Source organism: Synchiropus splendidus, chromosome 17, assembly GCF_027744825.2.
Source record: "Synchiropus splendidus isolate RoL2022-P1 chromosome 17, RoL_Sspl_1.0, whole genome shotgun sequence".
NCBI lineage: Eukaryota > Metazoa > Chordata > Actinopteri > Syngnathiformes > Callionymidae > Synchiropus > Synchiropus splendidus.
Genome location: NC_071350.1, coordinates 4,090,138 through 4,115,637, shown reverse-complemented (window position 1 = coordinate 4,115,637; position 25,500 = coordinate 4,090,138). Strand labels below are relative to the sequence as shown.

At 41.4% G+C, this 25,500-nt stretch overlaps 1 protein-coding gene across 2 annotated transcripts in view; it reads left to right on the top strand.

The window, feature by feature from the left end:
* Positions 1-25,500, top strand: part of LOC128748387 (roundabout homolog 2-like) — a 93,602-nt gene that overhangs the window by 56,705 nt on the left and 11,397 nt on the right. For both annotated transcript variants that reach the window (XM_053847096.1, XM_053847097.1), the window contains exons 7-19: positions 539-663; positions 2,275-2,446; positions 6,878-7,083; positions 9,720-9,801; positions 9,920-10,085; positions 10,661-10,827; positions 10,917-11,038; positions 12,608-12,839; positions 21,262-21,386; positions 21,476-21,647; positions 24,054-24,230; positions 24,748-24,774; positions 24,857-24,896. In XM_053847096.1, coding sequence (XP_053703071.1) covers positions 539-663; positions 2,275-2,446; positions 6,878-7,083; positions 9,720-9,801; positions 9,920-10,085; positions 10,661-10,827; positions 10,917-11,038; positions 12,608-12,839; positions 21,262-21,386; positions 21,476-21,647; positions 24,054-24,230; positions 24,748-24,774; positions 24,857-24,896 — 1,813 coding nt within the window. The remainder of the gene's footprint in view (positions 1-538; positions 664-2,274; positions 2,447-6,877; positions 7,084-9,719; positions 9,802-9,919; positions 10,086-10,660; positions 10,828-10,916; positions 11,039-12,607; positions 12,840-21,261; positions 21,387-21,475; positions 21,648-24,053; positions 24,231-24,747; positions 24,775-24,856; positions 24,897-25,500) is intronic.

The window sequence follows — 25,500 nt, the reverse complement described above, 5'->3', positions numbered from 1 at the left end:
ACCAAACTCCTCATCATTCATCTTGAATTTTCATTTTTTTTCCCTCTGTTCTGCTCCTCTGCTCTCCGTCTCTCTGTGTTTATGCCTTAATGTCATCGTCACCATTGTTGTGTCACCAGCTCGCCCTGTTGGTAAGTAGGAGCTGAACCCATCATGCATGCATTGTTCTCTCTTTTAACCACACATATGCATGCGTGCATTCACAAATTCATGAAGTGAGGATTACACATCGACGTTGTTGCACCCTCCCCCTCATCTCTCGCCTTTTGCTAAACAATAAGCAACCTAGGGACGTTGACACGAAGTTGAAATTCTTGTGAAGGACATAGACTATGGCCACCAATTACGACATCATTCATTCTGATGTCCTGTCAACTTAATGAATGGTATGAGAGATTAATAAAGCCGAGGAATAGAGACAGCACACACCCATTGAAGTTGAGATAACACACACCCAGTGCATGACCCAGCAATATAGTCTGATAAAATGCGTTTATTTGTCAAGGTTTGACAACGTGATGTGTCTTTTTCACTCCAGAGGCGCCTCAGTTTGTGGTGCGACCCCGCGACCAGATCGTGGTTCAAGGCAGGACGGCCACCTTTCCCTGCGAGACCCGGGGTAAACCTCAGCCCGCTGTCTTCTGGCAGCGAGAGGGTAGCCAGGTGAGGACGCGTTTTCAGCCCTGCATCCAATTCCGCCCCGGCATTCTCAGTAAAATATCAGGATACAGCAGATGTGACATTGCAAGCGGTCGTGTGCCACCGCAGATAATGAAACGGTCATTTATCATCAATCCTGCGCCATTCTGACCACCTCACCAGAGTCATTAGACATAATGAAAGCGGGCTAATGTCCTTTCCTGCCCGTCAGCCCGTCTGCTTGGACTGCAGAAACGAACAATGCTGATGCCTCAATTTCATGACCATGATTGTGGGATTATCTCTCTGGGGCAAAAGAAAAAAAGTCATTTTGTCCCAGTCGGAAATAGAGATTTTGCTCTTTTGTCCGCTGAATTGTACATAAATGTCAAACAGGAGCAAAGTCAACGTGTCTTGGGCCCAGGAGCGTTTAAAACATGTCTTCATGGGATTGATAAACTGGAAACGACAAGTTTAAACAACCTATAAATGCTATTACTCACAGGGAAATACATTTTTTCAATGTCACTTGTTGAGGAACTGAAATAATTCGGCAACATAGATTACCATCAGTATATGTGTGTTCAAAGTATCTTAGCTCGAAGGTCTGCTGTCTTCTTGAGCATGGAATGGTCACTTGAAGTTTACCAAACAACAATCATTACTCATTATTAACAAAGAGAATGCAAGAATTTTTTTTATTACTCATTATGATGCATATTTCAGTTTACTGTGATGGGCATTTGCCCTTCAACACTGACCTCTAATTCAGCCAGTATATTCAGTTAACTGGCAAATTTTAGTGCGGTAGCCAACCACCAAGGTGTCAACAGAAGGAATTAGAATGTGAGAACTGGGACGTATTAGGACGGTGAGGCAGTGATGAGGTGACGTAAGCTGGAGGAGTGACGGAAGGTGAGAGGAGGACAACATTAGGGATCAGCTCTCAGCCAGTATTGGTTCACGGTCTCTGTTTATGAACCATGGTGTTTGCTGATGATGCAGTGATCTGTTGGAGAAGCTGGAGGGCTGGTGAAACCAAGGCAGAATATATAATTCAGAGAGAGGCAGGAAGCTCAGTGAGGATGCAGTAGGCAGTTTGAGAAAACAGTATTTGGGATCAGTCCTGCCTATATAATACACACAGTAGCTCTGGCATTAAGACAGGAAGCACAGTTCAGAGAATCAGAGTTAAAGATGCTTCGGCTTTGAGGGACAGATAATGCAGGAAGTTTGGAGACAGAGTGAGGAAGACTCTGGTGGTTTGTACACGTGTTGGATTCAGAGCCATGTAGGATGGAGGATGTGTGACTAGGGAGGATGCACAAGGTGGGTTTAGGTGAAGGAGTCTGACCTGCTGTGGCATCACCTGAAGAGAAATGCCTAAAGCAGGAGACTTGACTAACTTATTCAAGTCGTCTGTCTCTGCTTGGCAGCAAATACTCACCAGTGAATTGTCATCTTGCTCTTGTATTGTCAGGGCTCATTTACGCGAGCTGTAAATGAAACAAATTAATCCTGAACAAGTACAACCAATTCCCAAATATAGTTTCATGGTCAATTAGTCCCCACATTAGGCCTGAAAACACAATCCATTGAATATTTCCGTGTGACTGCGTCCTCCTCCCGGTGCAGGATCTGATGTTCCCCAGCCAGCCATCACAAGGAGACAGTCGCATGTCGGTGTCTGTGAATGGAGAGCTGACCATTACGTCCGTGCAGCGCTCCGATGCCGGCTATTACATCTGCCAAGCCCTGACTGTCGCTGGAAGCATCATGGCCAAAGCCCAGCTTGAAGTTTCAGATGGTAAGTGTGGTCACACCACCCTCCTCTAAACAGAAATACCTGCAGAAATGAAGCGCAAAGTCATTTTACGAACAAGGTTGCTAAGCCTTTTCAGCTTGCATCATAACTTTGAATTGAAACGCACAAAAAAAAAAAAAAAGGAAAACACCGCAGCATGGTTGAGGAGCTGGATGCTGTAGTTTGTGGTTGCATTCATGGTTCAGACATAGTACAATAGCAATTAAATTACAAAGCTGTTAACTTCACTTAGAATCAGGCCTCATGGTGCAAAGCCACAGGAGAAGTCTTGTTGAGAAAAAAATGCAAAGCTATTAATGCAAAATGCCTGGAGCATCTTCCTAAGCTGTCATGGATATCGTTCCCCCCAAAGAGGACAGTTTGTTTGTTAGCCAAACAGAAGTGTAACATCAAATGAACTCAACAGCAGCAATTTTCTTCAGCACATTATTACGGCTGACAGTGTGTGAGGCAAAAATGAGTTTACAATACTGTCTTTCAGCGTGAGTCCATTCACTTTTCTGTCGACTCACAAGGCTCGCTAATATGATTTTTCACACGTTATTCTTCTCTTCCATTATATGCCTTGTTAGCTTCACAATCCTTATGGGATGTACATGCACTGTTATTGAATATGCAAATCATCATTGCATGTTGTTACATGGCTGGATTCACAGGTAATAGCGTCATATTAAAGCCATTCGATTTCTCCCAGTGGAGACTGAACTGAAGGGGCCTCGATATTGTGCTGAGGCTTTTCAGATGATGGAAAAACGGGATGATTATGTGAAAATATATGATGGCACTTTATGTTAATTCATCTTATGAGAGTCTGCTGAGAGCTTCTCAAATGATTATGTGTAATATTGGGGCTGTCAAACCATCACATGCCGTTTCATCTCAAAAATCGTAACTGGCTCACGAAATAACGTCTCCAATTACATGTATTGATAAATCTGTGCACTCTGAGCTACTTATCATTCCTTTTATGGTTCATCTTTCTGTTGATATTCTAAACAATCGGAGGTTGCTGAATGAAAATATCTCCTTAATGGAGAGACACTTTGTCTTTTTGTCACCAAGCTTAAAAGCTATCATTGAGTGTCGCGCTGCCATCTGCCGAGTTACAATTGATTCTCCTCTCCCCTTTTGTTGCTTGACTCTTTCTCCCACACACCATTAAATAAACAACTGTTTATCGAAAGTGGTTTCTGGAACTCTCATGTGAATTAGTTTGAGATGTGGTTGACTGAAGGTGTGACAGAACACAATGTGGCGAGGAGGGTTTGCCTGTCGGAGGAGAAAGAATGGATCATTTTTCATTCATTATTTCCACAAAATCTGAATGCAATGTCGTACTCTGAAACATTACATTACTATACAATTGCATTCATGCACATCAAAGAGCTAACAAGAAGACAGGCACCACAAAAAGAGGAGACACTGGAGACAGATTATAGCATATGAAGGGAAAAATATGAGAATAATAATAATATATATATATATATATATATATACACTGTGCTGCTGGCATTACACTGGTTGAAGTGAAGACGAGGGCAAAGTTGAGACCACTGTACAATGGAGAGAGCGCTCCAAAGTTAAACACTTGCCTGAAAGATTCTTCAGTGCATGTGTCTCGCCTGAGGGAAGGAGCACTGCAGGCTGTGTAACCAGTGACATCGGTCAAATCCTGGCGGATCAGCAATTTTAATCTGTTTCTGTGAGTGTGAATCTGTCTTTCAAGCTGAAATGTGGAATGAATCGGTGTGAATGAAAGGTTATCTTACTACTTTAGCTGGAAATGCTTAACTCCTCAAGACCCCACCGCAATAGCTCATGTTCTTACCGCCAAAGGAGATTTCACTGCTCCAGGCTGATGAACTGCAATTCTCACTCTCGCTCCTGAACATATACATTGGGCTCCATATTAAGTCTGTCAGAGGTCACTTTTTCTGCTTTGAATGAATATAGCCACTCGAGGCTTACACTCGCCTGTGCATACACACACTCAAACATGTTGTGATGTAATGCGTTATGTTTTGAGTAGATTAACCCCTGTCCACTGAATAATCTAAGAAAAATAGATAAATAAATAAAAAAAAGAGTCCATCTCGTAATAATAATAATAATAATAATAATAACAACAACAACAACAACAACAACAACAACAACAACAATAATAATAATAATAATAATAATAATAATAATAATAATAATAATAATAATAATAATAATAATAATAATGTTATTATTTTTGTTGTTGCTTATTATTATTATTACATGTTTCTGAACCTTTACATATTTTATAAAGCACTTGAACTCTCTTTGGGTATTTGTTTCAGAGCATGGTAGGTGGAGTTGTTTGTGGCTTGATTGTTAAATTGTTCAAAGTCAAATATTATGCAGCAGAGAGTGCCATCTAATGGCCTATGAACAGTGGTCCAAGAAACCTCATCATAAGTGCCACAACATTGGGTTCCAGAGGTAGATGTAGTGATGATTGGCTAACGCCTGTCAAGTTATCATGTCATAGTCATGTCGTAGTCATGGGGGTTGGGATGCTCCGATCAGGATCACCGATACCGATCAAATGGATTGACAATGAATTTATAATCAAAATGATGAGACCTTCTGTGTACATGATGTGACAAAAATGAATTGTGAGAAAAGTGAATTTCAATTCAGACATGTTTTATATACCTCTAGAAGGTGGCAAAAACAGACAAACCTTGGTGAATTCAGCCATTATTCTGTCAAAAGGACAACTGAAAAACATTTAATTCAATGTGAGACATTGCAGCTGAATCTCTAGAGACTGCGATATGTCCGCGAAATATTTACATACTTTAGCGGGACTCCGTAACAGGCAGCGATCAGCTTCACCGATCATGCTGAAATCGGACAATCATGATCAGTGACCGATCGATCACAGTATCCCTAAGTAAGACCTGTGGACCGACCGTTAGGAAGACAAGTCATCTGATGAGTCAAGACATCTGAAGTGAATCTTATATCCAGCTGCCTATATAACAGTGGTGTCTGGAGTAAAACACAGAAAAATAATCATGTAGCTGCTCTAATTTGACTTCTTTTGTGATCCAAAGTCCATCCGTGAATTGCCCCCCAATGCACCAAGTTCCACAATATCCAAGCAAACCAGAATGAGTAGTTTTCTCCAGATACTCCAGTTTCCTCCCTCAGTCTAAAGACATGCTCAGTAGATTAATTGGGCTCTCTGACATTGTCCCTGTGTGTGCGTGTGTGTGTGTGAATGGTGTGTGTGCCCTGCGATGGACTGGCGACCTGTCCAGAGTGTATTCCCACCTCTCGCCCAATGACCACTGGAATAGGCTTCAGCACTCCCCACAACCCTGGACAACACTAAGTGGTGGTTAACTGAAGATGAATGTATGTCTCCTATGTTTGTCTGGTGTTTTAGACTGTCCACACAATCACGGTGAATCACACTCTCTGCTCATGCTTCAAAACTGTGCATCAACTGGGACCTTAGTAAAGCGTCTCCATTACAATAAGTCATGTGAAGCGTTTGCTACAGAATGTTAGACCAAAACAATATGGCTTGGTGCTATACCAAGCATAGACCATGTCTTGATGTTTTGGATTGCATTGAACCGCAGTGATAAATACAAAGAGAAGATAGAGCTCTGTGGAATTAATCTTAACTTTAGCAAATTATTCTCACTTAAAAAAGTGGTGTATCTTGTTTGGTTCTCACTGTAAGCAGCTGCTAGTTAGACCTCATTTGTCTTGCTTTGTTTCTGGTGGCGCTGAAAAGACGGTGATAAAAGATAAGCAGAACCTGCTAAAGACATGTGCAAATGTAGACAGACCTGATAATGGTCAGGGAGCAGCAGTGATGGAGTGGGAAGAAAGGGCATTAACAAGATCCAGTGAGCGGATTTCCCAGTGATAAAAAGCACTGTAAAAGAGACGTATTGTTGCCCTCTATGTCGTGTTAATTCACTATCACCGTCGGTGTGTGGGAGGGGAATAAAGATGCCAGGAAGGAGAACGAGGCGGTGGCGCAATGAGTCAGTATGGCGGGCTTGAATGTGTTGAGAGGTGTTACAAAGAAGGTACGGTAATTAGCACCTCGGGAAAAGTGTCGTTAATCCTCACCCAGTAATTAAAGCTCTGAGGTGTGATGCGGTGCCACGGGCCAAGTGACGGGCCGTGAAAAGTCCCCAAAACACATCCACTCCAAACAAAGCCGTCAGAGCGAACCCCGACATATTGGGCTTCCAATTACTGCAATCGCAAATTAACACCCCACGATAAGGTCATGGTTTATTTTTGACACAAATCAGCCACCATCTTTTCAATTTGTGCCAAGAGCTGCTGCTGCTGCATTCCGCCATTGTTCTGCAAATGTGGTAAAGTAATAACACGACTGTGACTTGTTATCTGCAGCCCTGAAGGACCGCCCCCCACCGATCATCCGGCAGGGCCCGTCCAACCAAACACAGGCCTTGGGGGGTGTGACCATCCTCAGGTGTCAGGCGCTGGGAGACCCACAGCCCACGGTCACCTGGAGAAAGAATGGGGTCAGTCTGCTGGGAAAGGACCCGAGGTTCTCTCTGCTGGAGCATGGAAGTCTTCAGATCCAGAACGCAATGGTAGGCTTTTCGTTTCGAAGACCATTGTTTTGGTTTTAGCCCCAGTTCATAGTGTTTGAAGGGAGTTCGCTTATTGGTATGATCCCGTTGCAGACATAGTCAATGGAAATCAATAGTTTACCCAATGATTTATCATCGACTCCTCATCCTGGTTTGCCAGGATGTTGTGGCACTTGGTGCATTGCGGTGGGAGCAAATATTGGATTGGCCTCATGCTGAAAATCAGCTCAAAGAAGTGTCTTTTTTGTGTTGAGCGTTCTAAGCTACAGCCTGTGACAGAGAAGGAAGAATGCCAGTCGCCACACGCTCTCACCCCACGCTGTCAAGCATTCCTGTGGCTGCTTCATATGTAACACATTGAATGCGACTGGGACCATCTCAGTGCCATCACATTTCCAACACAACTTTATGGAGCACAGATTTTCATCTAAAACCAAATCATCTCTCACTCACAGACATCACATTTCAAATAAACCATTTTTAGAAGAAATAATCTTATTGATAATTAGAGTATTTCTTATTAACAACACAACATTCCACCAATGCGAACGTGCAGATTTATGTAAAGTCATCCATGGAGTGTGTGACTCTACGTCTTCTTTTCGGAAACAACTTCATTGCCATTGTCAGTGGAGGGTTCCACAGACTGGTGCAGTTGTGCAACATTGAATACAAATAACTTGAAGAAATTAAAATCTTAATAGAATGCCAGTGTTATAAAGTGTTCGTAATAAGGTCGTATATCAATTCAAAACGGTTTTATTTTACTACAGAAGAATAACTTGCATTGGAAGTTTTTACCCAAATGTAACTTTGCCAGTTGAAATAGCTTTTAGATTCCAATAATATGTCTTCCTACTGCAGTAAACTCAACAAATTACTTGACAATATGGTTTGAAACTCAATGTCAACAGCAATATCAAAGTCTATTTTGTGTGTTAAAATTTTCTGTCTTTATTCAGCATTTGAAATATAGCTGGCTGATGGCTTATGTCATTTCTCTTTTTTTTTTAAATGATCAGACATGTTTAAAAAATATTTAGCCTCAGTTGTAATTAGAATTATTTTTGTCAGTAATCTGCACTGTTCCTTGTCAAACTAAAATTCCGTTCAAGATTCATGAAATTGGTGCCATGTCTCTCCATGTTGCAAACCGGGAGACACATTATTTCTTTAGTGGCCATATTGCAGAAGTTTTGCTCTTGTTTGACTGTCTTATTCAGAGCAGGCAATTGGAGGTCTTAATAAACAAGCAATATAGTACTGGTAATATGGCACTTCATAAAGTGGTGTGAAACCCCAACCACTCCAAGATTTTGCAGTTGTACTCTAGCAGCATCTGATGGTGTTCAAAGGATCAAAGGAGCAGCGATATGACATCACTGTAGCTCAATCTTTCACCCAGCCCGCAGTGTTCAAGATACTCATGATCTGCAGGGCTGTTTTAATTATTGTAAAGAAAGGGTGTGTGAATGAATCTCTGAAGCGAGTCACCAGAGATGACATCATCACCCACCCAGCCTCTGACCGGCCTGGCTCACTGCTACAAGCAACAATATTCCACCCTCTTTGTTTGTATAACCATGGAAAAATCTCTGCTGTGCACCAGCTGATGTCAGCCTTAATTCAAATGGACAAGTGCAGCCATGTTGCTTTTAAAAGATGAATAGTGCGTATTGATTTTGATGTCGTTAAACGCTGCTATTTAGCCGCAATCTCCCCGACATCAGGCAGAGCCCAGGACTCAAGGACAGGTGAGCCCAGTCCAAGGGGGCTAATAGAATGGAGGAGTGCAATATTCCATGTTCTGTCTTGGTGTCAAAGTGCTCTCCTGCTACCTCCCGTCTTTTCCTCTTGAGATTGCGCTGAGCCTCTGAAAGATCCATGAACATAAAGCAAGCGCTCATATCTCTTATTTCCTGTGTCAGCGCCAATGATGATAATGTTGATGCTTCTGGGAATAGTAGTGACTGTTATTGGACAGAATCAATTAAGAAAATTAATGTAGGCGCTTACTGGATTCTTTTTTTTTTTTTTTTTTTTTTTTTTTTTCATTGGCAGGTGCTAAAAATTTTTCACATCCACTCGCACTTTACTGGAGCCAAATGCAGGCCAGGGAAGGTTAATGCATTTTCACTGTTACCACTTGCTCCTGAGAAGCCCGGAGTGACGCAAGTCCTTGTTGAAACCATCTGGGATAGAAGTTACAAAGGCACCGGCTTTCTTTTAGCTCTGCAACACAGCCGGAGAGTCCGGGAGTCGCTTTGCTGTTGATATGGAGGAGAGACGAAAGGGGAAACTTTCTGTGACCTATTTAGAGTCTCTGTCTTGAACTTTCTAGAATCATCTTGTGGGAACTACACAGGCCGTTCTTTGGAGTTGTTTGATGCCGGAGAATTCAATACAACAAAGATGGCTGCAATATGAAATATAAGATTTGAGTTCTTTTTTTTCCATTGAGTCCAGTCCTTTTGGATTTAATGGTGCAGTTAATGAGCATGGAATGGTGCACGTGTAACCTGGCCATCTTTGATGTGAGAAATGAATGCATTCACAGGTACAGTGCAAAAGAAAAACCTTCAAAGCTTCAGAAGAATACATGTTTTTCTGCTCTAAAATCCTCCTGTCTTTTGCAGCTCTCGGACTCAGGGCTGTACACCTGCGTGGCAACTAGCTCTAGTGGCGAAACTTCATGGAGCGCATACTTGGACATCAAAGGTTTGCTTTCACGTTCACCACTTAACATTAAACTTTAATCCTGCTCTCCTTATATCAATCACGCCAGTGGTTGGACGGCTATGAGTCATTTTGTCGCTGCATGTTTCCTTTCCGACAGACTCCACAGACCTTGTGGACTTCATGTCAAACAACGGCACCGCTCTTCCCGGGCCACCGTCCAAGCCAGAGGTCACCGATGTGACCAAGAGCAGTATATCGTTGTCATGGGAACCAGGAGCAGAGTCGGGTTCCTCAGTGTCCTCCTATGTCATCGAGGCTTTTGGGTATGTCTGTGACCTAAGGCCTCAAGCTACTTTAAGTGACCCCGAACTCTCGTGACAGCAGCAGATGTGGGTGTTTCCGCGGCAACTGGAGGGGTGTTTTTTTTTTTTAGGACATGTTTTTATCCAACATCAAATACATGAGGAAAATGATAAAAAAAAAAAGAGCCTATCAAAATTACTATTTGGGTCATAGTAAAACTGCATGATTCATTTAAATTTATATGCTGGTATTTAAAGTTGTGTCACCCGGAGAGCCCGTGAAAATGCTTCACATAATTATGGCAGACTATTTGGTGATTTTCCATCAACTGGATCCAACAAGGCTCCAACAAGGCAAAAGAAACAATATTTCTTGGATTAAAAACATGTTTTTGTCAACACAACAACACACCTGGATGAAATATTTTAGCAACTGTTTCCTTAGAGTTTATCTCTATTAGAGTATTGTTGAATGGACTGTGCATACTATTAAGGATGTAATTCATGTTTTTTAAATGGCATGAAGACAAGTTTCATTCAAAGGCAGCCTTTTTTTTAGCTTCCCTAAATCTGGTTGTCCATCTGTTCTTATGCAGCCAGTCAGTGAGTAACAGTTGGCAGACCATGGCAGACCACGTAAAGACCACAGAGTTCACGGTCAAGGACCTTCGACCAAACACCGTCTACCTGTTTATCATCAGAGCTGTCAATGTTCAAGGGCTCGGGGACCCCAGCCCGATGTCTGAGCCGGTGCGGACACAAGGTACAAAAACAAATCAATAGATTGTAATGCATTCTTAGTGGAGCATGACAATTGGTTTCTGCATCCCTGCTCTGTTTTATCTCCCAAAGACATTAGTCCACCGGCTCAGGGAGTGGACCATCGTCGCGTGCAGAAGGAGCTGGGGGACGTGGTGGTCAGCATGCATAACCCTGTCGTCCTCAGCTCCACTTCAGTGCAGGTCACATGGACCGTGAGTATTTCACAAATATCAACTTTGCACCTGGAACGTGGCTATTTTTCAGGATTAAACGCAGGGAGTAAACATTGTGGGAAGATAACAAATCTGAATGCTGAGCTGCTGTGGCTCTGAGTTCAGAATAGTTTGAGGTGATGCATGAACCAAGACTAATGTTTTTACACAGGACAAATAAATCACCATTAGCTGCTACACATGTCTCTTCTGGAGGCAGTTTCCAGCCCGCTCTTATTTTTCTGTCTGTTGGCAAGGTGTCCTGCCTGTCTGCTACTGAAGGTTAATGACGCACTGCAACTTTTACTGCATGCACTTTGATATGGAGTCGCGCATCACACTTCTCAGCTGCCACCTCATTATCAAAGACAAAGAATGTTACTGTCTTCAAATGCTACCCATGTCTCTGGTCTTTGGATGAGAATAACTGCCTTCTACACACAAATCCACATCAAAAACAGATTTCAATGGAAGTTGAATCTCTCGTATATGAAAATAAGTCCTTGTATGAGTAAATCTTTGCTCGGTATGGTGTTTTAAAAAACAGACAGGTCTTCACTGGAAATACATGAAAAGCTAGTCATAAGTGAAATGATGCAGTTTTCAGTGTTCCGTGATAAAAATCAATTGTGTTATTTCTACCTTTTTTATGCTTGTGTATGTATGAAATAGTCTGGTTTTGAGGACACTAATATTTAGAGTGAGAGCGCAGGTGGGAAGATGTTCCACAAAAGGGGTTGTTTGCTCCAACTTGCAATTGGTTCATGAGGCTTCATGAACCTGGCTTCATTTTCAGTGGTAAGTGGAAGTCATGGCTTTAAAATGATGCAAGGTTCTGTGGACTGAAATCCAAAGATTTAAGAGCATAGAGTCCCATCTTCTGGGCTCTCAAAATGAGGACACTGTTTCATGAAGCGTCATCAGCTTATCACTACCACGTCATGCCCACAAGAGGTGTCCTCATCTTCAGAGGCCACTAGATGGCACTCACTTTGAACAACTATTTCAATGAAGCCTCACATAATTTTCAAACCAGCAGCACCAACAACTGATCTCTGATAATAAGCACACTGTTTCATGAAGCCTCATAGACCCATAGGTAGTTCCAACATATCAAGAGCACCCAGTTTAACCAATCAGCTGTCCAATGACTGTAGACAGGTTGGAACAAAAACCTTTTGTGTTACACTTTGTTACCCCACTGTACAATTTGGAGCATTACTTCCACTAACTTTCTTTCTTTCTTTGACTGTGAGTATCCACTTTTAGAGGTGTTATCTTAGGGGAGAGACAAATGTGATGCACCTTATATGTCCAGTTTCATAAATTGTACTACATTTCTCTAACATCAGTTCTCTCACGACTGAAGCCTTTTTCAAATCTATCATCTACAATGAATCTGTATGAAGAGCTAAACTTTTTATTGTTTGGTTGTCTTCTTTTCATCTCACGGGGTGCAAATTAAGGAACCTAATTTTAAAGTGGGCTGAAGAAAAGGAATAATGTTTACATTCATGACACAACCTGAATTGAAACTCCACACTTCATTCCAGTTTCTGTTCCTCTCAGGTGGAGAATCCATCCCAGTTCATTCAAGGCTACCGTGTCTTGTACCGCCAGACATCAGGGCTGCCCTCCCCGGGCCCCTGGCAGATCCAGGACCTGAAGGTCGCCTCCGAAAGGGACATGACCATCTCTGGTCTGAAGAAAGGCATTGTGTATGAAATCAAAGTGAGGCCGTACTTCAACGAGTTCCAGGGCGCAGACAGCGAATCCATGACGGCCCGCACCATGGAGGAAGGTGCGTGACAAATTCATTCATATCCAACCATTTTTATTTCTGCTCCCAGTTCCTAAAATAATGAACAATTTGGTTCTGTATGTGAACTAATGAAATCCTCCTGTGTAAATGGTTCCACTGTTTTTATATTTCATGGCCTCTGGTAATGGCTTCATGGTAAGAGCGTAATAGATAATGGCATTTGAAGTGCAGCCACCTACTCACGCACACTGCGACAGTGCCATGTCCCCAGTGCGTGCAAACAGGTCTCCCAGACAGCACAGTGGGGGGCTGTGACAAGCCTGAGCCTCACTAGGTTAGAGGATGGCAGGAACTGTCACCTCTGACATAAGCTGATATCTTTCAGTGCTCTGCTGTGGACCCCTGTTGCCACAGCTCCTTCTATAACCAATGCAAGAGCTGCACCGTACAACCCCCTCCTCCTACACCCCTGAGCCTCAGCCTTCTTTATACATGGCTTTAAACTGCATTTTCTGATGATGGATTGAAATTCTGTCTGTTGTGCATTTACGTACAGCTTGAAAGCGTTGTTTGCCAATATGGTTGCCATCTTCTTAGCACAGTAGAATATCCGAGCCTCCCCTGTCCTGACCACAGAGAGAGAACAGCTGAGGAACTACACTCCGAGGAGGCATCTCAAGTTCTGTTTAGGAGAAAGAAATGAATGTACACAATGTGTATTATCAAAACATTGTCATTGACCTATTGTCAAAACAAACATGATCATTGGTGATTTGATATTTTTGGACAGAAGATTAAACTGACTTTATATGTTGCACACACAATTTCACACAATGGCTAGAGATTTGCATTAAAAGGTGCATTGAATTAATATAAACCTTGGAGACCTTACAGGTTAAGCAGCAAGGAGGCATCTCACTTGGCAGAACTTTGGCAAATACTTGTGTTTTGCTGGAATAAACACAACTATAATGAAGAAAAGTATTTGTTAAACAAGTTGTAGGGATCCTAACACATTTGATATATTGTGTGGAGCCTCTTCTTTAATAGTTATTGCAAGGTCATACAGAGAGTCACTCAGTGTTCGCAGTTCAAAGCTGAAAAATGGGACTCGAATCGTAAAACATCACAGAAGCTAACAGCTGTTGACCTCAGTGAAAATATTCACAGTCTTTTGCCACTCTTTCAGTGAGCAGCAATGATTGCTGATTTGATGTCAACCGTGACCTGCAATGCTGCTCAACTTATCAGCGCTCAAGGTTCTATAATACACAGTTACTGTGCCTTCTTTTCCATTTTTTTACGAGGATATTGCAATGCCAATTGAAGGCCTGGAATGTGTCGTACGTTTTTGGTGGTTTGTGTTCGGATTCCATTTGCACAGAGTCCTTTTTTTAAAGGGAAAAGAATATTGCCATGAAGGAGCAGATACAATTCTTTAACACATTGACTTAAGTCTGAGTCCAAAGCCCAGTTTGTTTGTAACTGCATCTCTGGCCTGGGCATAAGTCTGGGCTTAACATGTGGAAGAAATGCTCTACTCACTCAAACAAACTTTATAAATAAATGAATATTATGAAGACCAAGGCAGAACGGTGCTCAATCATTTATTTGCGCAATGACAGAAACCATGGTCTGATTCTGATATCTTCTGCTGTAGCTGGAAATACCCTGCAGCTCCCTCATAGCCCTGAAGAGGAGGGCTGGCAGACTTTAATATCAATGTTAAGGAGGCCCCCAGAAAGCATTGTCCTGCCCCACCTCCTTCCAAAAATCGGTGAAGTGAATCATTGCAGAGCTCATAAATAAATGATTCAAATCAGAATGTTTTACTACTGGACAAAAAAGGAACATAGTTTCCACTTCCCTATGCAGGTGGAAAACTTGAAAGTCACTTACGGTTCGTAAGTTTTTCAATAAACTCCCAGCAAACTTCAGTATAAAATCCTGTCCAATCGGTAACTCAATCCTCTGCATGCATATAGTGAAATAGCAAAGTGGCATAAATGACATAGTAATAGCTGTCCAGCGTCCATTTAAAAGATCAATGAAGCAAACTGCTTCCAGCGATGACAAGGATGTGATTAGGTTGAAAGCCCAGCAGTGAGCCGTACCGGCTCCGTGTGCCGCCCTCCGCTGTCAGATTCCTCTTTCCAAGATGAAGATTGAACTTGTGAGTTGCTGTTGTTGGTCGGCTCCCCGAGATGCAGCCTCACTTCCTGGTGTCGTGCTCGCCTCCTTCTCTCTGGTGTAACTGTAGCCCGATCAAGTGCTGCATTAGTTGAAATCTGAAGCATTGCGTTGCTCTTGGACACATTGTGATGAGGTTGTTAGAGCGGAGGGAAAAAGGTTCAAACCCAGCGTCTGGGTTGGATGGTGATATATGAGAGGAGAAAACTCAGGCTTGGATAGCCATGGAGGGAAAGAGGAAAGGAGAGCCTCACCTCACTGGAGCCCAATTAAAACGGCCCCTTGGGGACACGGGAGGTCCCGCCCGGTCGAGGGAAGGAAGTTTCGAGGGCTGCTCTTAGGACAATACAAAAATTGGATCTTCAATTTGGAACAAGGATTGCCAGCGTCACCACTGAGATGTGGTTGATGTCCTAAAGGCCAAGATAACGCTTGTCATGGCTGATCGAAGAATCGGTGAGAAAAGGTATATCATGCTGAGTAATGGGTCCAACCCTTGTGTGAACTGGTGGTGAGAGCAGTTAGGTCAAAGGGCACAGACTCAACCTCATATCTCTCACAGCCCGGAGTACAAGGTTCTCTACGGACAAAGGAGACTGATGTCACCAGATTTTACTCTCTGACATGCTATGATCAGGCCCAACTACAGTGAACTCCATACCCAATATGAGTGTCTATATAATACTTGATTTCATCCATAATAATAGATGGATACAGCTGAGGGAACAGTCTTGAGAGAGAGAGAGAGAGAGAGATGACACACTGGCATTTGACATCATGTTCTTCATGAACGGGTCTGTGACAAAGTACCAAGAAAGACTGTGCATACGCTGTTTTTTCAACACTATATTCCCTGCTATCACAAAAATTACATCGTGATGCCGACAAGTATGATACGTGGTTGTCGTAAAACACCAACACTGACACTGAATACCACCCTAGATGTGAACAATTTGTGCTCAATTTTGAAGAACAGTTGAGTTCATACTCAAGATGGACTGAAGAACACGGAATGGTGTATCATTTATAAATATACTTTATGTTGTTTAAATATACCAGGATGCTTTACAGGTTAAAGAAATACTATGCTTGCTACAAAACTCCCCGTATTGTTATGCCTAATCTAATGTATACACACTCCCATCACAAATGTAAACAAAGAGGTCAATTTTTGACAACATTACAGGCAACATTGCATTGGTAGCCACCAGCCCTGTGTTCTCTAAACCAGCTTCTTCCACTTTTATGATCTACATTTTTGGGGGAAGAAGTACAGGCCTATTCTTTCACTGTCAAAACTAAAAGACCCCAGCCGCCACACATTTATCCGTTTCTTCTGACATTGAAGCTGAAAGTTTGTTTTCACGACGCCACACTCAGACCATCTGACAGGATATTCCTCTTGTGACCTCATCACCGCATGTCTCAAGATCTTGCTTAGAGCAACACTATGCTGAATTTGTAATCACTTTGTCAACAATATCACAGTTATTCCATCCCCTATATTTTTGGCTCCAACTCATGATAGCTTCTAAATTGCTTTAAAGAAAGGCGTCTGGAATCAGACACGTTGTCTTGACTTCTCACCTGCATTATTGGAGTGCAGTCTGTCTTGTATTACATCCTCACAGTCGCTCAGATCTACCCATAATGCTTCCTGGCACATCTTAATGTCAACATTTGACTGACTTGACGGATGCCTGCTGAAGCAGCACTACTCCTGTTCGGTTTCAGAACTATAGATTGCTCGCTACAGGAAGCTATAGTGCACTCACACACACTGAACCCTTTAATGGCCCATACCAAGATTTCATCTAAATATAGTCTCGGGAAGAGATAAACTTTGGAGAAAGCAAGCAACAAAGTCATCACCGTTTCCATTTCGCCGTAGTCCTGGTTTTTGTAGCTTCTTTGTTTGCGTTCTACCTGCAGCGTGTTACAGTTGGAGCGAGTTAAATTATGCAGCAGCCTTTGCTCGTGTCTAGTAGGAAATGTTCCAAGCAGCGGGGGATTCTGACTGAATGTTTTTTACCTCAACAAGGTCTCCTTCTAGATGTAAGACAGAAATGTTGGCTGGGGGAAAATAACTTTTGGAATTTCATACATGTTTTAAGACAACAATTTAATGTGCTCTTGTATTTTTCAATGTGCTGTTCATTCGATATTGTTTTAGGGATTGCGTGGGATAGTGGCTGGGATTCATTCATCTCCACGGTCCGGATTCTTGTTTTGCCGTAAGCAGACAAACATTTTGTGGGACGCGAGCATAACAAGAAATCTCAAATCACGGAAGTTCTTTTATTGATTTGATTGTAGGCTGTGCTTTAAGCAGCAAATGAAACCATCTGGTGACATTCCGTTTTACACTTTTAAATGTAAAAAGTTTTTTTTTTTTTTTTTTTATGCGGCCCAACAGTCTCGACTATATTGAGTTGAGTAAGAAGACAGCCATCGAGAGTCCATGAGGCTTCATGAAACAGTGTCCTTATTTTCAGGGCTCGGTAGTTGCTGCGCTTAGTTTAGTCATTATTTTTTTTAATTGACATCGTTGTTCAAAGCCATCGCTATTAGAAATCATGAAATATTCCTGACCTATCCCTGTTTCGGTCATGTGATACACCAATGTAGTGTCCAGGCTAGTGCTGGGTAGATGTCATGAACGGGTTAATGCAACAGTGTCCTATTTCCAGAGGCCACTAGATGAGCTTTTGTTATCGAAATGATGTGAGGTCTCATTGAATTAGTTGCTCAAGTCCAAACATTTTACAGGAGACAGCGCCATCCGGTGGCCTCAGAAAATCAGGACACTGTCTCATGAAACCTCATCTACCCATTACTATTCCAGGACATACGGAATTACAGGGTCAACCAAATCTATGATGAGCTCCTTGGCACAGGTTCAGGTTTGCCGAGTGACTGAGTGGTTCTTGATGCATTTATTATAAAGAATGATATTAAGAGACTGTAAAAATAACAGTCTTTTACAGTAGAGATGAGTATCCATTTGCCATCATCATAATGAATATAGAGGTTTAAACAATGGGTTCATATTGCTCCAGTATTAATCTGGAACTGCTGTGTGTTCAAAAAGATTCATTGAAAAGTTTCATTGAAAAATATAACCGAAAGTAAATGACAAATAAAATATTATGTTTCTATTCAATGATTGCATGCAAACACACTTTACTTACTGAAAGCCAACTTATTTCCGAAGGGCTGTTTGTTTCTGTTTAATGTCAAACCTAAGGTAGGTTCCTGTTGTCATGAATTTGGTTGGACCTGGATAAAACAATGACGTTGTCTACATATAGACCATAGTGCTTCTGTTTCTGATCCTTCTGACAGTGTGATCTGTGACTGACTTGGCGCCCAGTCCTGAGCTGTTGCTGCCCAACATGAACTAGCTCCAGAACATTAATGTACTCTGGTCTGGAGACAAATACTGCCAAGAAATAGCTGTCAACAATCCATCTTGATACTAAACCTCTAAATATTACCATGGAGAGTTTGACTTTCCAAATGAGGGAATGATAACTAGCTAAAATCTCTATAACCAAAAGAACTTTATTTATTTATTTCCCCACAACTTGTACTGTTTATAAATATATATATATATATATATATATATATATGTATGTATTTCACTAATTTATTTTATCTGCTATTAGCTGTTTTCTCCAGTTGTTGTTGAGCCATTGTTGTTTATGGAATGGAATGGAATAGGAATAGCCTTTATTGTCATTGTACCACAAGTAGTAACAACATAATTGTTTAGGACTTATTGTTACAAATTGTTGACCAAATTAGTGATTTTAAAATAACTACCTGAAAATGCAGTAATAACGGTGTCAACAAAAATGCTGCTGTTACTACTGTGTGAACCTGTTATCAAGATGAAGTTAAAACCTATTGTTTAGTCTGTGAAAAGTGTATCATATCATATGTCTGTTTCTGACAAATGTATTTTGTACATGTTTTTGTTCATTGTGAGAGCAACTGAAATATAACTTATATAATATATTATGAATATATTTTTTCCCTGTTAAAATACATCAGAAGTGAAAATAGATGCAGCCAACCAAAATGTTTTGTGTGTATGTTTTTCATTATGTAGTTTCATAAATACACATAAATTTTAAATTTAGAATTTTTCTGTCGAAAGTGAATTCCATACTCCAGTTCCGTGAATAAACTTTTTGGATCAAGTAGTACTAGTTTAACCTACCCAGTAACTTGCAAAATGTACACCAGTAAAGGGAGCATCGAGAGACATTTCAAGAAAACTCAAACATGATCGGGGAAGAAATACATTTTTGGTCCCCTGCTGAAGAATTTAAATTACCACATAAACTCTGCGGTGAAGCTCCAGGAGGTAAATATCTCAACATTCGGCCCACCTACCTCTCAGCAGTGCAGATTAATCCTCCACCTCCTGAGCATTTGGGCATAGTCTAATTTATTTCAACATCATTTGTGTTGGAACGTAATTATAACCATAAAGTGAAAAACGATCTGCAGTTCTGTCGTGCTCTCGGTGAGATGTGAGAAATGTGAGTGTTACAGAGAAGATGCTCTCCTGCTGCTTGTCGGCCAGTCCAGAGAAATGATGCTGGAATGCTGGTGGGAGTTTTCTGTGGCAAAGAACAAATTCTACATGAATGTAATTGAATGAAAGATAGGAACATTAAACCCACATTAGTGATGGAATGATAAATTTTAGATTTCTGTGCACAGGAAATACATCATAAAGCAGTAATGTTGAGATACTGGCTTGGTAAACCTCCATCATTCTTCATGTTCCAGTGACTTTTATCTTGCTGTCCACACTTGGCTTGTTTTACCCACAATTTTACTGAGCAGAGTAACAGGAGCATAATGCTAACAAGTGATCCCTGCAAGAAGCAATATGTACCTCTACTTCAGTGTTCTGTAACCAAGATGTGCATTTAAAGCCCATTTTCTGCAGCTAACTTCCTCCAGAAGAAGGTCAACCCCATAATTGTGTGGCATATGATCAGGTAATCGTCCACTTCAAACAACCGTGCAACAGACATGGGTATTTAACAGCACCAGTGGTGCCCCCTGTGGTGACAGCTTATCCCACTTTCAGAGGTTAACGTTCCAGACTTCTGTGTTATGTCACACAAAGTGATTCGAAGGTTGTTTTACTACATCAAGTCACTCATCTGTCCAGTGATCGGACTGGAGATGCCTGGCAATTCATTTGGCAAAACATTTCCTTTCAGTGAGTTGTGACAGGATGACTTGAAGATAGTACACGTGGAGAGCATCTGGTCAAGTACACTTTAGAAATAGATGTGTGATGTGAAAAATGTGTTTTAGACTCGGTTATTCTTCCTGTAGTGCGAGATAAATAACACTTACAACTCTTTTCATCTAGGGCTTATGAAGTTTCATTAAACAGCAGTTTTCAATTTTAGGTGGCCCTCTTGGATTAGAAATGTTGAGACATTCAATCGAAATTGCTGTCAAGGACAGACAACATAGAGCCATCTGGTTTCCTCTGGAAGTGAGGACACTCTTTCATGAAACCTTGACGATAAGATATCCTTTTTAGGAGAAGTTTATTTCAATCCCACTTCAAAGATACTATAACACTCTTTCATCTTCAACTTGATCTGAGGTATCAAAAAGGATTCCAGAGAGGACAGTTCTTATAATTTCTACCCCTTTTTAATGTATTTCCTTTTCCCCGTTGTCATACTGTGATCTTTACTTTTTGCCTCATGGAGTCCATTTTCATTTCCAGAGTCTCATAAGTCGACTCAAGTGAAGATTGTTAGATACAACACGAATGCTGATCAGAGAATGGCCATGTCATTACAATTTGTTGTCCGTTACTTTTGGGGTTTGGTAGATGTTCTTTTTATCCTCTTGGAACAGAACTCTCAGCTTTGCGAGGAACTTCGATCTTATTGCCGCTTGCTTCTTCCTGTTCTCATGGACCTAATGTGGGTAATCTCAGCCAAAAGGAATCCTGGTCTGATCATTGGTGGTGACGTTTCTAGTCTTCCATGCACCAAGAACCTTGAATTTCCTTACTTCCTGCTGAAATTTCACCAAAATAGGCCTGTGGATGTAGTATCAAGGTTGCATCACTAACACACAGCTCACCTAAAAAGGCTGTACCTAATATACCTGGGATTCCATGGTCGCTATAGCAACACCAGTGAGACAACATCATGAATCACTGTTTCATCAAGTGTTATTTTTTATCTGTCTTCACACAATGTTGGTTTAATCTTTTCAGCTCCAAGTGCACCTCCCCAGCAAGTGACGGTGTTGACAGTCGGGACCCATAACAGCACATCCATCAGTGTGTCGTGGGACCCTCCCCCCTCGGACCAACAGAATGGTATTATCCAGGAATACAAGGTGAGTTCGAGCCGTGGACCTTCACTCTTTCTTGTAATTTAATGTGCACCCCCACGATGAGTTCTGTCTGCTGCCTCTGTCTTCGTCAGATCTGGTGTCTGGCCAACGAAACACGCTTTCATGTCAATAAGTCTGTGGACGCAACCATCCGTTCAGTGGTTGTCGGCGGCCTGCAGGCGGGGGTGCAGTACCGTGTGGAGGTGGCTGCAGGCACCAGCGCAGGAGTGGGGGTCAAGAGCAAATCCCAGCTCATCATCTTGGGTAATCCACTCACCAAACCTCGGATTCAAATGTGGCGAGGCCAAGGCGTTTGGTTTCAAGACTCAGGCGCTGTTGGGTGGTGGCTGACTCTGGAAAACTGATTTATCAATTTAGCGCTATTGAAGAAAGAAGATTGCACCTTGCAACACCGATATAGACTGAAAAATCAATAGTGGTTCATTAAATATAGTGTCTACGAACACTGTGCCAAGTGCTGTTAGCCATATCAATAATCCCCTTCAATATGTGGGCAGCTGCAGCTAACAAAGTAGACCGTGTTTTTGTTTGGAGCTTATCAGCATTTCACATCTTATCAAGCAGCTAAAGGATGCTCAGAGCATATAAGCCCAGAATCAATATTGGAGTCGGGGCCAGGTGCTCTTCATCTGGGACTTCTGACTGATATATAATAACAGCGTTAACACACGGGGGGAAAGGAAACACAGGCCTGTGGACTGGAGCTTAATGATGGGGGGGAGTTTCCTGCTGGAGACTGTGAATCTAATTTCACAGCACAGTAGCTGCAACGGAAAATCAAACCCTGTCAGAGCTGCTCTGTCAATCTCGCGTCTTGCAGCTCGCGTTGATAAGTGCACTGCTGAATTGATTAACTCTGCATTGTGTGCAGCGATGCTGTTTTTTGATGCTTTTGCTACGCTTGCCCTGTCTTTTGTTGTTTCTTTCATATGCTGCCTCGCATTGCTTCAGTCCGCCTCTACATCAGATGAGATATGTGCAGAAAAGTCCTTGCTACAGGGAAGTTCTTCAGTTATTCATGATGCAGCAAGTACAGGAAGATGCAACGTACCCAACAGACCATTTAAAAAATACAGGGACAGTGTGTCTCAAATGAAGTTTTGGAAGGAAGTTTTGTTCTGTAGAGACTTAAACATTTGGATCATTCAATCTCATTGATCTGAATGAGCCAATCTATATTTGAATTCTTGACTAAAACTTAACATGAAATATGGTATGTAGTTATGAAGGGTGCAAGAACTTATGTATACCCTAAAATATCATAGTATTTGATGGTGTGTTATGTTCAGCGTGCTGTGTTGATACTTAATTCATGAATACTTTGAAAACTGGTTCATGTTTTTGAGTTGTTTCCAACAGGGTTAGGGTCAATGCAACACGTATGTCTGACTTCAACACAAACGTCCACCAGATTATTGTCGACATGTGATGCCTTAGAAGTGAGTGAATGTGGCGAACCTTTTAACAGACAACTAGATGTAAGAGTTTAAGCCTGCGTTATCTCTTAAATGCAGGACACTGTTTCATGAAACTACATCAACACGTCTATGAAACTTCGTGTCATGACTATATGCAACTAAAATAAAGCAGTTTTAGTTAAGAGGAGCTTTTAAAAAAATAAAAAATAAAAAACAATAATAATAATACATCTTTAATTTAAGGATAATAATCTCATTGTCCAGTTCGCTGACATTGTTTCTTTGCAGTGAGGTTATTATATAATTATGTCAATGGGTATATTTTTCATGTGTGTCAGGACTCTAATATTTATAGTCATTTGAATCTATTGAAGACATTAAATCAAAGATTGTATCAGGGCCCTGTTTGATCCACATAAATCGTCCTGTCTGCCCTTAGGTTTTATGAATTAAAGCAGCTGTTCATTCCTCTGTTGGACAGATCTGATGTTCATAACAATAATATCTACTTTTTATTTACACTATTATAGTATAGTAGGTATTCTCTATTATGCATTAATTTTTCCGTGAAATACTGGTACTTGTTGACAAATATTGAAGTATATATCATTGCTTTTACTTTATCCATATTTACCCAACACATTCTCACTCCCTCACTCACTCTTGTCAAATAGTGATTCTACAAGTGGCTCTTGAGTTCTATGCTGACACTGAGGGCAGAGTTGCATGTTGGAACGGTGAATGGTGGGCAACATGATGGGCAGCACATCACTTAAAAGAACAACAAGAAGAGGTTGTTAAAACGGTTAGCCATGGTGTGGCGCTCCTTTCACTCCAAATATGACCTTACTTAGTATTTGAAGCACATCATTGCGTTACAGTGACACAAGATGTCAAATAAGAGACTTCCGCTCTCCCCTTCTTTCTTGGGTAGCACTGTATTCCGTAAGTTCTGGAACACCCTCCATGAAATCAATGGTATTTCAAATGCGAAAAAGTATATTGAACTATGTGCATAAAAGTACATGTAGGCTGGTAATATTTCATGAAAATCACAGAATGGGTGCTTGCTGGAGGTCTGTACTCTTTTTTTCTAGATATTTATTTTAATGTCTGCAAAAATGTCCACACTTCTCTGTTCTCTGAAATCAAGTTCCATCTTTTATCTGGTGCCTTCATGATGTGTCCATTTACAACAAACTTCTCTGACTGTTATTGTTGGGGCTCTCAGGTGCTGAACAGAGGGACGTAATGACCGGTTCGGAGGGCAACAATAGCATCTCCGACGTGGTGAAGCAGCCGGCCTTCATTGCCGGTCTGGGAGGAGCCTGCTGGATCGTCTTGATGGGCTTCAGTGCCTGGCTCTACTGGAGAAGGAAAAAGAGGAAGGGTCTGAGCAACTACGCAGGTAGATATCAAATGTCGGCCACGGAATTTCAGCTCTTTAATACACTCAGATGTGTAATTCAACATGGTTGTCCATTGCCCCATCATGGTAGGTGTTGTTTGCACATACACTGTTGTATCCCCAAGTGAGTTGACTGTGTTTCATTATCATAATGCGTATTGCTTTCATTTTGATTTACAGAGAGGCCGTAGTGATTTCCTAATTCGATTGGGATTAATATGATCCACTGCTACTTTTCTGATCCACTCCATTGAGCTAATTTACAACTATAAAATGGAAATGACATATACATTTCAGACAGCAACAATGAAGTCCATTTTTTAAATTGATGTGCTGGTAAATGGATTAGAGAATGCTTCTCAAAAATGAATGTGTCTTGTACAGACTTGAGATCTTTGTTGACGCCCTCAGGGAGCAAGACAGCACACGAGGAAATGCACATTAGACGTTGGGGTCTGAATTGATCTTGACAGAAGTTATAGCTACTTTTAATGTATTGTGTCTTATTCATTTGCAGTTCAATCCTTCACCTTCACTCGTGCAGGTATGTTTGCAGTCTTCTCTCGCTAGCATAATTTCAACAATACAACAGTCCTTCAAATGTCTGTCTCTCTATTTTCTCCAAGTTACATTCCAAAGAGACAGAGGCCTCATCAGGAATGGAAGGTGGGTGTCTTGACTGAATTCATACCCAATGATATACAGCGAAATGCCGTTTCGTTGGCTCCAACTGAATGGGATGTTTCAGTCTGAACTATATTTGCATATATTTCTTCTGGCTTTTTCATGGTGGGGTATGATCTGCGCTGATGAAGTCATAAATCACTCCTTTAACAACAGTGCCAACACTGAGGCAGGTGGGCGGCTGTTTGATTCTGAGGTAAACTGGAATTGGCTCAGACCCTCCACGACCCTTAACATTTTTGGATGGATGCTAAAAAGCTGAAATATGACTGAAGAGAAGATGTGCTGGCATCATGAAGCAGGAGGGGAGCTGTAGTTCGATGCCAGTTTTGGATGCTGAGATTTTATTTTGGCACATCCAACCAAGAAAAAAACAAAAATATTTTTTTACTTCATTGTAGCAATGAGGATGCGAGAAGTTGATATTTGGTGTTTTTAAGTCAATTTCAGTATCGGGTTTATTAACAGCTGTAACCGTCGCATCCTCTTCCATTGCTGTTATTAAACACATTCCTATTATCAGATGTGGAAGAATGCAACGCTGAACAACAAAGTCACTGTCTCTTTCTTTGTGTCGACCCTAAAC